General features: G+C 49.3%; 1 protein-coding gene across 9 annotated transcripts in view; it reads right to left on the reverse strand.

Annotated features, from left to right (window-relative positions):
• The window catches only part of ank1a (ankyrin 1, erythrocytic a), a 56,050-nt gene that overhangs the window by 36,307 nt on the left and 7,808 nt on the right, over positions 1-11,935 (reverse strand). For 8 of the 9 annotated variants that reach the window (XM_079740012.1, XM_079740017.1, XM_079740016.1 and 5 more), the window contains exons 3-13: positions 8,762-8,860; positions 8,403-8,501; positions 7,971-8,069; positions 7,407-7,592; positions 5,416-5,514; positions 4,757-4,855; positions 4,157-4,255; positions 2,745-2,942; positions 2,048-2,146; positions 717-815; positions 245-343 (exon numbers count right to left, since the gene is read on the reverse strand). In XM_079740012.1, coding sequence (XP_079596138.1) covers positions 245-343; positions 717-815; positions 2,048-2,146; positions 2,745-2,942; positions 4,157-4,255; positions 4,757-4,855; positions 5,416-5,514; positions 7,407-7,592; positions 7,971-8,069; positions 8,403-8,501; positions 8,762-8,860 — 1,275 coding nt within the window. Of the gene's footprint in view, positions 1-244; positions 344-716; positions 816-2,047; positions 2,147-2,744; positions 2,943-4,156; positions 4,256-4,756; positions 4,856-5,415; positions 5,515-6,782; positions 6,836-7,406; positions 7,593-7,970; positions 8,070-8,402; positions 8,502-8,761; positions 8,861-11,935 lie in introns of those variants that run through there. The other variant, XM_079740018.1, reaches the window with a different exon arrangement.

Genomic DNA, 11,935 nt, shown 5'->3' on the forward strand with positions numbered 1-11,935 from the left:
TTAAAGATGACGGTGGAGGAAAGTCTTTGTAGAATTAAAGAAAGACATTGACTTGAAATATACTGAGGCAGTAAGGTAGCTTTCTGAAACCACAGGACCCTCTTCTAATACAGAAGGTATGCAGTCACCAGATCGTAGTCAACAGGAAGGAGTATTCAGTTATAGCCTTTTGTACAGCGTTTGCAGCAGCGACCAAATTAACCGGTTGATGTGAGGGCAAACATGGTGATACATCGTGTCGTACCTTGGCCTTAGGATCCACCGGCGCTGCATTCTCCAGCAGGAACTCAGCCACCTCACGATGCCCCGCCCGCGACGCCATGTGGAGAGGGGTCTCCACTTTCTGCTCAAACACACAACGTCGCATCAGCGTCAGGCCTGTAGTAACTCGCCACTCCAATCAGCTCAGCTTAATTTACAGCATATTACTGGCATTATAAAATAGAGTTAAAAGCATGAGATGATCCATTTCTGTTCATCAACTCAACAGAATGAGCCAGGGTTTAGCCCAAATGGTGGCCAACCGTAGTGTTTAGATCGAGAGCCGAGGGTCAAGTTTCACATTCAGTAGGTTGTTATCTGTATATTGCATGGGACGGCAAAATCCAATGGTCCTAGTTGGTCACTTGGGACTGGTGTTAAGGCTTGGGGAAACGTCAATCTCTGAGCCAAAGTGGGCCAGAGTAAGGACAGAAGCTCTGGTTCTGCAGACTCACCACATTGGAAGCACTGGGTGAAGCTCCCTTCTGCAAGAGGATCTTCACGATGTTCAGATGACCCATAAAGGAGGTCACGTGGAGCGGGGTGAGGCCAGACTGTAGAGAGAACACACGTCAAGAGACACATCAGGGGACAGATCATCACGCTCTTCCACGGTGGTCACCTCCGTTACATTCCCCATCTCACCCCATGTTGACTGTATCACTTCTGTTACATTCACTGTCTCACCTCATATTCACTGTATCACCTCCGTTACATTCACTGTCTCACCTCATATTCACTGAATCACCTCCGTCACATTCCCCATCTCACCTCATATTCACTGTATCACTTCTGTTACATTCCCCGTCTCACCTCATATTCACTGTATCACCTCCGTTACATTCACTGTCTCACCTCATATTCACTGAATCACCTCTGTCACATTCCCCATCTCACCTCATATTCACTGTATCACTTCTGTTACATTCCCCGTCACACCTCATATTCACTGTATCACCTCCGTTACATTCACTGTCTCACCTCATATTCACTGAATCACCTCTGTTAAATTCATTGTCTCACCTCATATTCACTGTCTCACCTCATATCCACTGTCTCACCTCATATCCACTGTATCACCTCCGTTGCATTTATTGTCTCACCTCTTATTCCCTGTCTTACCTCATATTCACTGTATCATCTCTGTTATATTCACTCCCTCACCTTTTATATTCACTGTTTCACCTCATATTCACTGTATCACCTCCGTTACATTCATTGTCTCACCTCATAGTCACTGTCTCACCTCATATTCACTGTATCACCTCTGTTATATTCACTCCCTCACCTATTATATTCAGCTTTCTTATTAGTTATAAAGGTGAGTCTCATTGAGGCAAGAGACCTGATTTGTAGCATCACACACAACAAAGCAAACCAGGCAGTACAGGAAAAAACAATATACGTTTTACGAGGACCTGGCATGGATTCAAATAAACAGGAGAGAACCATGCAGTCAAACAACTACAAATACCCGCCTTTTCATCAATAGTGAGCTTTGACCGGATGGACCTAATGCTAAGAGATACAAACTCCTTGAGTGTAGGCGTTCTGAAGCTCATTCCAGGCCCTGGGCCCCTGGGAGGAAGAGCCTTCCCTCCACCCCCATGCGGGGCCTCGGTTGGGTGGAAGGCTCTCCATCCTTGGCCCTGGGGACCGCAATGAGGAGCCACCATCAGGTAGAAGGCCATAGTTAGCATCCTGACTGGAGCAGGAATACTTGTGTAGGATTCAGAAGGCCTTCGAAAGATGGAGGAGCCACGGCCCTCCTGACGTGGGGTCTCACCTCGGTCACAGCCTCCAGCGACGCAGAGTGCTTCAGCAGCAGGTCCATCACCCGCATGTGGTTCTTTTTACAGGCGATGTGCAGCGGAGTGAAACCGTTCTGGGGAGAGTGAGCCAAGGGTTCACGTGCCATAATTGCCATACAATTTGGTTCAAATTGAGCTATATTTGTGTAATATACATTTATGTGAAATCTCTGACCTACAATTATTATTCTTTAATTTCAGCTAGCAATTGAATGCATCACGAGGTTCCCCGATTCTAGAATGATTTGGGTCGTTTTTTTTGGGATATTTCATTATTTTGATACTTGGCCTGTATTTGAAAATAAATTAGTGATAAAATGTGAGATGAGAGCTGTTGCAGAGTGGGATACTTACATCGGTCCACTAGGGGCAGAAGTGCCATTGCTGTTTACAGTAACCTACTGCTAGCTATCCTGAGGGAGCCAGTTGATACATGGTTGCTATGCAGGGGAGCCAAGTGTTCGTGTTGTCAATAAATTAGTAAAGTAACGTCTGTGTCTGTCTCGTTAATGTTAGTATACCCAATATACTACATTGGCGACGAGGATGGGTTCGGAATATGTTGTCGGCAAAGATAAAACGTTTCGCAGAGTAAGCAACGGAGAAAACTAGTAACAGACTAGTTAGCTCGAAGAAGCTGAGAGGGTGATGTAATCAGACATGAGGACTCACCAGGGCGCGGGAGTTGGGCTTGGCGCCCTTGTCCAGCAGCACCTTGGCCATGCGGTGGTGGCCGCAGTGGGCCGCCACGTGCAGGGGCGTCAGGTGGTCCAGGGTGATGTCATCGATCTCTGCGTTGTACTGCAGCAGCTGCTTGATGCAGTCCATATGGTCACCCTGCGCCGACATGTGGATCGGGGAGAGGCCGTTCTGGGGGAGAGACATCAGGACAGGGTGGGTAGGGATATATAGAGGACCAGGGATGAGATGGAACCAACACAGGCAGGCAGACACGCACAGACACCCAGACAGACACAGACACGCACACAGACACACACAGACAGACACAAGCAGACAGACACAAGCATACACAGACAGACAGACAGATACACAGACACACACAGACACACACACACAGGTAGACACGCACAGAGACACAGACAGACACAGACACGCACACAGACACACACAGACAGACAGACAGACGCACACACAGAGAGACAGACAGACACAGACACGCACACAGACACACACAGACAGACAGGCAGACGCACACACAGACAGACAGACAGATAGACACACAGACACACACTGACACAAACAGACACACACACACACAGACACACATACAGACACACAGAGAGACAGACAGATAGACACACAGACACACACACACACATACACAGCAAACACATAGGCAGACACACACACAGACAGACAGACAGACAGACAGACAGACAGACAGACACAGAGACACAAAAACAAACACAAAGACATGCACACACAGACAGACACACAGGCAGACACACGCACATAGACAGACAGACTTACACAGAGAGACATGCACACATACACACAGACAGACAAACAGATAGACACACAGACACACAGACACACACACACACACGCACACACACACACACACACACACACACAGACAAACACAAAGGCAGACACACACACAGATAGACAGACAGACAGACAGACACACACACAAACACAAAGACTTGCACACACACAGACACACAGGCAGACACACGCACATAGACAGACACACACACAGAAAGACTAACACAGAGATACACGCATACAGACACACAGACAGACACGCACACAGAAAGAAATACACTCACACAAACAGACACACGCACACAGACACACATGAAGATAGACAGACACACACAGAGACAAACACACAAATAGACAGACACACACACACAGACACATGAACACAGACAGACACACACAGACAGACACACACACGGACAGACACACAGGCGAACAGTTGCAATGACGTCAAGGACCTCATAGCATAACAGCTGAACATGTTTTAGTTTAGCGAAACAAACGCACACACAAATGCACAATAACACCCCCATCAGGATCAACGTGGAGGCCTTGTGGGGGGGTCTAGGGGGGCTCACCTTGGTCTTGGCCTGGATGGGGGCCCCGTGGTCCAGCAGGATCTCGATGATCCTCACATGTCCGTTCCTGGCTGCACAGTGCAGGGGGGTGAGCTCATCCTGCAGAGGGCACGGGGGGACAGGGACGGGGGCTCGTTAACACAGCGCTCATTAAGCCTGACCCCACCACTGTCCAATTAAAAACATGTTCTCACATCTGCCACACCGCTGTATTCGATTTAGGGGTGGACATATTGATTAGCATTTCGCTTTCGTCCTGCTGTACAAGCCCCTCCCGCTCGCTTCAATCAGATATGGAGGGGGGGGGGGGTTGCAGAAAGTCATTTGTCTTGTTCCTTGACAATGTCTTGACATTAACCATAACACAAAACGACAATAACATGTTACTCACGCATAGCATGCGATTAACCAATTGAGGGCAATTTGAGTTCATATTTATAAACTATCCTACGTTTTGAAAACTTTAAAAAGCAAAAAAAAACTTTTATTCTTTTCATGTAAAATAAGTTATTTCAGGGTTGGTTTCCCAATAAAACCTCTCCATCAATATGGAGGACTTCAAGCCTGGAGAGCGACCAGAGGGGCAGCAGGTCCACCCACCTTGGTCTTGGCGTCGATCTGTCCTCCTCGATCCAGGAGGAGCCTCACCATGATCACGTTCCCCCGTCTGGCCGCAATGTGGAGGGGAGTGATACCATTCTGGGGACACACACACACACACACCAACACAGGGTCACACCTGGTTCCTGCCTCTAGAGACACACACACACATGGTCCCACCTGGGCCCTCCCCCACTCTCGTTACGTTACACTGAGGAAGGATGAGGGGAAGGGGAACTACCAATGGAACGCAGCGTTCCTGTGTTCCCCACCTGCCCTCTTGAGCTCCTCAGGACTTCCTCCTGCCAGCAGCTGGGGTCTGCACCACAGCTGGGACTCTGACCCGGTGGTATTAAACCGTTCCAGATCTATATCTACACTGTACAATTTCTCACAGTTAAATTACCGTACTGGCAGCAGTTTTGCCAGTAAGGTCCTCTTTATTTACAATAGTATTACTGTATCATATAGATACAGCGACCTGGTCCCAGAGGGCGGTACTGGGACCTGGTCCCAGAGGGCGGTACTGGGACCTGGTCCCAGAGGGCCGGACTGGGACCTGGTCCCAGAGGGCCGGACTGGGACCTGGTCCCAGAGGGTCGGACTGAGACCTGGTTCCGGACTGAGACGTGATTCCGGACCGGGACGACTGGTGGTACCTTGGGGGTGAAGTTGACGTTGGCCCCCCTGTTGAGCAGCAGCTGGGCCACGTTGAGGTTCTCGTAGTGCGCTGCGATGTGTAGAGGGGTGAAGCCAGTCTGCAGGGGGAACACAAATATACCATCAGCCACTCTCTGAGGAGATTGATGTGCACCCACTGTGTGCTCAGCCTGAAGCTACACACAAGCCAAGGAGCTGGACATTACTGACGAGGCTGTTTTAGTTGTTGTTGTTGTTGTACTTGAAGGGGACATATTATGAAAACAACACTTTTCCTGGGATTTGGGGTGTTGTTCATGGTCTCTGGTGCTCCCACACGCATACAAACTTAGAAATAAGTCCGAACATTTTTGTGAGATATGCATTTCTGAAAGTACCCCGCCTACAGTTACCAAACGAGCGAGTCATTTTTGGCGTAGACTCCTACGTAGGAAGCAGGAACATTTGATTATTACCACCCACTTCCCCATCCCCCTACCATCAAAGCATAAATACGATTTTGTGGACCAGCGGACGAGCCCTGGGCGGGCGGAGATGTTCGCAGACTTCAGAAGCAAGAAGATTCCATGCAAAAATAGATGTCTCATTTGTCAGTTTACCATGTGACTGCCTGGCAGGGAGTCCAGCAGAGCTGCTGGACTTCCGTCGGAGCTCCCCCGACGGAGATGCTGGACTACCGCCGGAGCTCCGCTCCGAGAGTCCGGCGGGGGAGCTCCGGCATAAGTCCGGCAGCTCTGGCGGAGGAGCTCCGGCAGAAGTCCGGCAGCACAGCTCCGGGAGTACAATCCCTTTCTCCTCCATGTCACGGTTCAATCTGGACTTCAGATAGTCAAAGCTAAATTTACTTTTCCCCCAATTCCTCTCAACCATGCCCGAGATAACCCCCACTACGAGTCTTTACTTGTTGTGGAAGTACCAGAGATGTCAGACGCAGTCTTTATGATTCATAATATCATCCGGAGGTGCACATAGCTTTTGGCCGTGATAATAGATATTATATTATATAGATACCTATATTATATAATATTATATATAATATTATTATTATTATATAACAATATTATACATTATAATATATTATATTATATAGATATAGAGCTCCGGGATTCTGCAAACGGCAACAATCACTTCTCCTCCATGCTGCGGTTCACTGTGACAGCTCATTTGTATGCAATTGCCAGCAGCTCATTTGCATTGAAGCTACAGACACCAGAAACGGCACATTCTGAAGGGACTAAAACAGAGGAGAATAGCGGTAGGCGAGATTTTTTTTCCTAAAAGCTATTTCCAGCAAACAGCTTCAAAACATGTTTTCTGGAACTCATATACTATGTTTACTTGTTGAAAAAACATCATAATATGTCACCTTTAAACTGGTGTATAGCTGTAGAGGGACAGAGAGAGACTCAGAGCTGCCGACAGACTGAGGGACAGACAGACATGGTCATATGTCATTGTAATGATTGTGGTACAAGCAAACAGACAGGTCACCTAGCATTGTAACTTTTGCGGTACAGACAGACACACAGACAGGTCCTCTAGTAACTACTGCAGTACAGAAAGACAAACAGGTCCTCTAGTAACTACTGTGGTGCAGAAAGACAGGTCCTCTAGCAACTACTGTGGTGCAGACAGACAGGTCCTCTAGCAACTAATGCGGTACAGGCAGACAGTTCCTGGGGTGGCAGGGTACAAACAGACAGACAGGTCCTGGGGTAGAGACAGACAGACAGGTCCTAGGGGTACAGACAGACAGGTCCTGGGGTGGCGGGGTACAGACAGACATACAGGTCCTAGGGGTACAGACAAACAGGTCCTGGGGTGGCGGGGTACAGACAGACAGACAGGTCCTAGGGGTACAGAAAGACAGACATGTCCTAGGGGTACAGACAGACAGGTCCTGGGGTGGTGGGGTACAGACAGATAGACATGTCCTAGGGGTACAGACAGACAGGTCCTATGGGTACAGACAGACAGCTCCCAGGGGTACCTTGCTGAGCACATCCGGGTTGGGATCGTTCTGCAGCAGCACGGCGGCAGTGCGCGTGTCGTCGTTGCGGGCGGCGATGTGCAGCGCGGGGAGGCGGACTTTGCCCTTGGTGCCGTAGTTGATGAGCAGGGCGACAACGTTCTCGTGTCCCTGCTGAAGAGCCACGGCCAGAGGGGTAAAGCCATCCTGGAGCGGGGAGGAGGAGAGTTACTACCACCACCTGGCTCAGGAAGGGAACTGAGTCGGCTTAGAACCATGCCACCTCTCAGCTCAGATGGTCCAGGAAAGTGTGTTGACGTGGATACAGGGGATGGTTCAGGTTCTTGAGAGACTGCGAACCGTGAGGCTGCTACACATGATATTAACGATAAAAATAAATGTTTTTTTAGGTTCTGGCTCATCAAATCTTTTGATGAGCCTTTATCTACTTCTTTAAAGTCAGTAGATAAAGATAAAGAAAAAAAACAATCTAGTAGGCATATAGTTAGATAGAGCTGGACGATAGACCCCAGTATTGCAGGTAAAGAGTCAGCTGTTTGGAGAGCACTGATAGGTTGATCGTACCTCAGTTGGAATGCTCTGATTGGCTCCGTTCTCAAGGAGAAACTTCACAACCTCTAGATGATTCTCTTGAGAGGCCATGTAGAGGGGTGTGAAGCCCTTCTGCTCCGGGTATTGTGTGGCAGGAACAGGCACACACAACACACACATGAGCACATACATGAGCATACATACACACACACACACACACACACAGGACAACGCACACACATGAGCAGACACACACATGAGCACACACACACAAACAGGGGAAATCAACACATAAAGAAACAACACATATCCATGTTAGAACGGTATCGTGATGAATGTGACAACAGTGAATTTAACCGCAGAAGAATAAGAGGTCAAAAGCTTTGGTCCAGCATCTTGCTGCGTTCCAAATAGGGACTGTATTGCTCCAGGGGCCTCCACAGGGGGCCCGCAGGAGCCTCTCACCTGAGACTGAGCGTTAACGTTGGCCCCGTAGTTCACTAGCTCGGCCACCACCTGCTCCTGTCCCGCCAGGGCGGCGATATGCAGAGCTGTGTTCCCTTTCTATTAGAGAGAGAGAGAGAGAGAGAGAGAGAGAGAGAGAGAGAGAGAGAGAGAGAGAGAGAGAGAGAGAGAGAGAGATGTTATAATGGCTCAGAGCAAATTCACAATGGTTATTTTTTGTCATGCATTGGCAGTGTATCAAGCCTAGGGATTTACACTTTGATACAATGCCAAACTACATTGAAGATGAACTTTTCGATGATGTTTGTTCGGAAGGCGAGGTGACACTGTGTCTAGGCTCTAGGCTCTCTGGGTCCTACTTTTGTGGTGGTCTCCAGGACGATGCCGTTGTGCAGCAGCTCCAGCACCATCTTAACGTGGCCTTCTTTAGAGGCCAAGTGCAGCCCGTTGAGCCCATTCTGAGAGAGGGAGGGGGAGGAAGGGCGGGAGGGAGGGAGGGAGGGAGACAGAGGGAGAGATGGAGGGAGGCCAAGAGAGAGAAAGACAGAAAAAGAAAGCAGAGTAGACCTCAACGCAGGTTCTTATTAAAAAATAGTCACGTAAATCCAGAGCAACATCAACAACATCAGCACGTTACTGCAAAACCATGCCAGGCAGATACTTACAGACCAGACAGGCATGCATCAAACCCCAGGGTCAAACCCCACAGTCACATCAAACCCCAGGGTCAAACCCCACAGTCACATCAAACCCCACGGTCACATCAAACCCCACGGTCACATCAAACCCCACGGTCAAACCCCACAGTCAGACCCCACAGTCACATCAAACCCCAGGGTCAAACCCCACAGTCACATCAAACCCCAGGGTTAAACCCCACAGTCACATCAAACCCCAGGGTTAAACCCCACAGTCACATCAAACCCCACAGTCAAACCCCACAGTCACATCAAACCCCACGGTCAAACCCCACAGTCACATCAAACCCCAGAGTCAAACCCCACAGTCACATCAAACCCCACGGTCACATCAAACCCCACAGTCACATCAAACCCCACGGTCAAACCCCACAGTCACATCAAACCCCACAGTCAAACCCCACAGTCACATCAAACCCCACGGTCAAACCCCACAGTCACATCAAACCCCACGGTCAAACCCCACAGTCACATCAAACCCCACGGTCACATCAAACCCCACAGTCAAAGCCCAGGGTCACATCAAACCCCACGGCCTGGCCAACAACAGCACAACAATAACCAGTCTAGGGCTGATGTGGACCGGCGTGGAGACTTGATTTGTCAATTCAGTTTGGGGAGGAAGGGAGGGGGGGGGGGGGGGTTAGACGGTTGGTTAATAATGACATCAAAGTGGTGGGAGAGGGAGGGGAGGAGGGTGGCAGGCGTGGGGGGGGGTGGCCTCGAAGGCGGGAAGAATACAAGCAGTGTAGGATAGGTCTGACCCCACACAGCCTTCCTACAGCTGCACAGGACATGTGAGGTTGGACCTTTCCCACGCCACTGATATTATTCCTCTGAGTCAGGAGACCACGGCCATCCTGCACACTCCTGCAGACGGGACTGGACGGGGAGGGGAGAGGAGAGAGGAGAGAGGAGAGAGGAGAGAGGAGAGAGAGGAGAGAGGAGAGAGAGGGGGAGAGGAGAGAGGAGAGAGAGGGGAGAGGAGAGAGGGGAGAGGGGAGAGGAGAGAGAGAAGAGAGGGGAGAGGAGAGAGGAGAGAGAGGGGAGAGGAGAGAGAGGGGAGAGGGGAGAGGAGAGAGAGAAGAGAGGGGAGAGGAGAGGGGGGAGAGAGAGAGAGGAGAGAGGGGAGAGAGGAGAGAAGAGAGAGGGGGAGAGGAGAGGAGAGAGAGAAGAGAGAAGGGAGGAAAGAGAGAGAAGAGAGGAGAGAGGGGAGAGAGGGGGAGAGGAGAGAGGAGAGGAGAGAGAAAGAAGAGAGGAGAGGAGAAAGAGAAGAGAGAAGAAAGGAAAGAGAGAGAAGAGAGGAGAGTAGAGAGAGAAAAGAGAGCGAGGGGGTGAGAGGGAGGACACACCGAGGGCCAAACAGTTGTCACAGAACAAAGGAAAAATAATAATTGTTGCACTGAGAAACAAAATACAACACAGAATCATAAGGAGTGAGGAGTCAGGAGGTGAGGAATGAGGAGGTAAGGAGTGAGGAGTCAGGAGGTGAGGAGTGAGGAGATGAGGAATAAGGGCGTAGGTGGTGGGTTGTTTCAGGGCGTGGGGGTTGCCAGTGAGTTAATCGTGGCAGACATGCAAGGCATCATTTAGTTTGCTCATAAGAGTTGATTTCCATAGATCCTTTCTTGTGGCAGAACTCTGAATAATCCTGATGAATCATGATATGAAGTATATTCCTGCAGGGATATTGTTGGTATAAATATATAAACATAGGCTTTATGTCTTCATTCATGACTCGTTGGCAGACCTTTAAGCTGTGGTGGCCTGCCAATGAGTTTACAACACCACAACCCCCCTATTCACAACACCACCACCACCACCTCATTCACAACACCACAACCACCCTATTCACAACACCACCACCACCACCACCTCATTCACAACAGCACAACCACCCTATTCACAACACCACCACCTCATTCACAACACCACAACCACCCTATTCACAACACCACCACCACCACCTCATTCACAACACCACAACCACCCTATTCACAACACCACCACCACCACCTCATTCACAACACCACAACCACCCTATTCACAACACCACCACCACCACCTCATTCACAACACCACAACCACCCTATTCACAACACCACCACCACCACCTCATTCACAACACCACAACCACCCTAATCACAACACCACCACCACCACCTTATACACAACACCACAACCACCCTATTCACAACACCACCACCACCACCTTATACACAACACCACAACCACCCTATTCACAACACCACCACCACCACTCTACTCACAAGACCACCACCACCCTATATACAACAACACCACCACCCTTTGCACAACACCACCACCAACCCCAGCCCCACCACACTGACACTACACAGGGATACTCCAACACCCTACTGTGGTGATGGAATATCCCTGGACAGTACAACACATCAGTCCTTCAGTTAGAATAACCCATTCAGTTCTTGAAATGATAAAAAAAAAAGAAAATGTAGCCATCATAATGAAAACAGTTGGATACAATTGTAATCTTTATCTTCATATATCTGTATCATAACTTAGTTGGTGACTAAGGTGTTTTTTTTCTGTCCTGTAGTTCCGTGTTTGTCCATGTGTGGTCTCCCTTCACTGCCCCATGGGAGTAACCAATAGTAACCAATAAGAGCCAGTAAACAGGCATCACTTAGCTCTCTGCCTTATTAAAACACTGTTTCCATGGGTCCTTCTCTCATGTAGATCCTGACAGCACTGAAACAGTAGGTTAGCGGTAGGTAAACCATGACTATTCTAGGACAGCGTGCACACGTAGCCACACACACGTTCGGCCCCGCGCTTGGAGCCTGAGGCGCTAAC

Source organism: Pollachius pollachius, assembly GCF_949987615.1.
Source record: "Pollachius pollachius genome assembly, chromosome: 1".
NCBI classification, from domain to species: domain Eukaryota; kingdom Metazoa; phylum Chordata; class Actinopteri; order Gadiformes; family Gadidae; genus Pollachius; species Pollachius pollachius.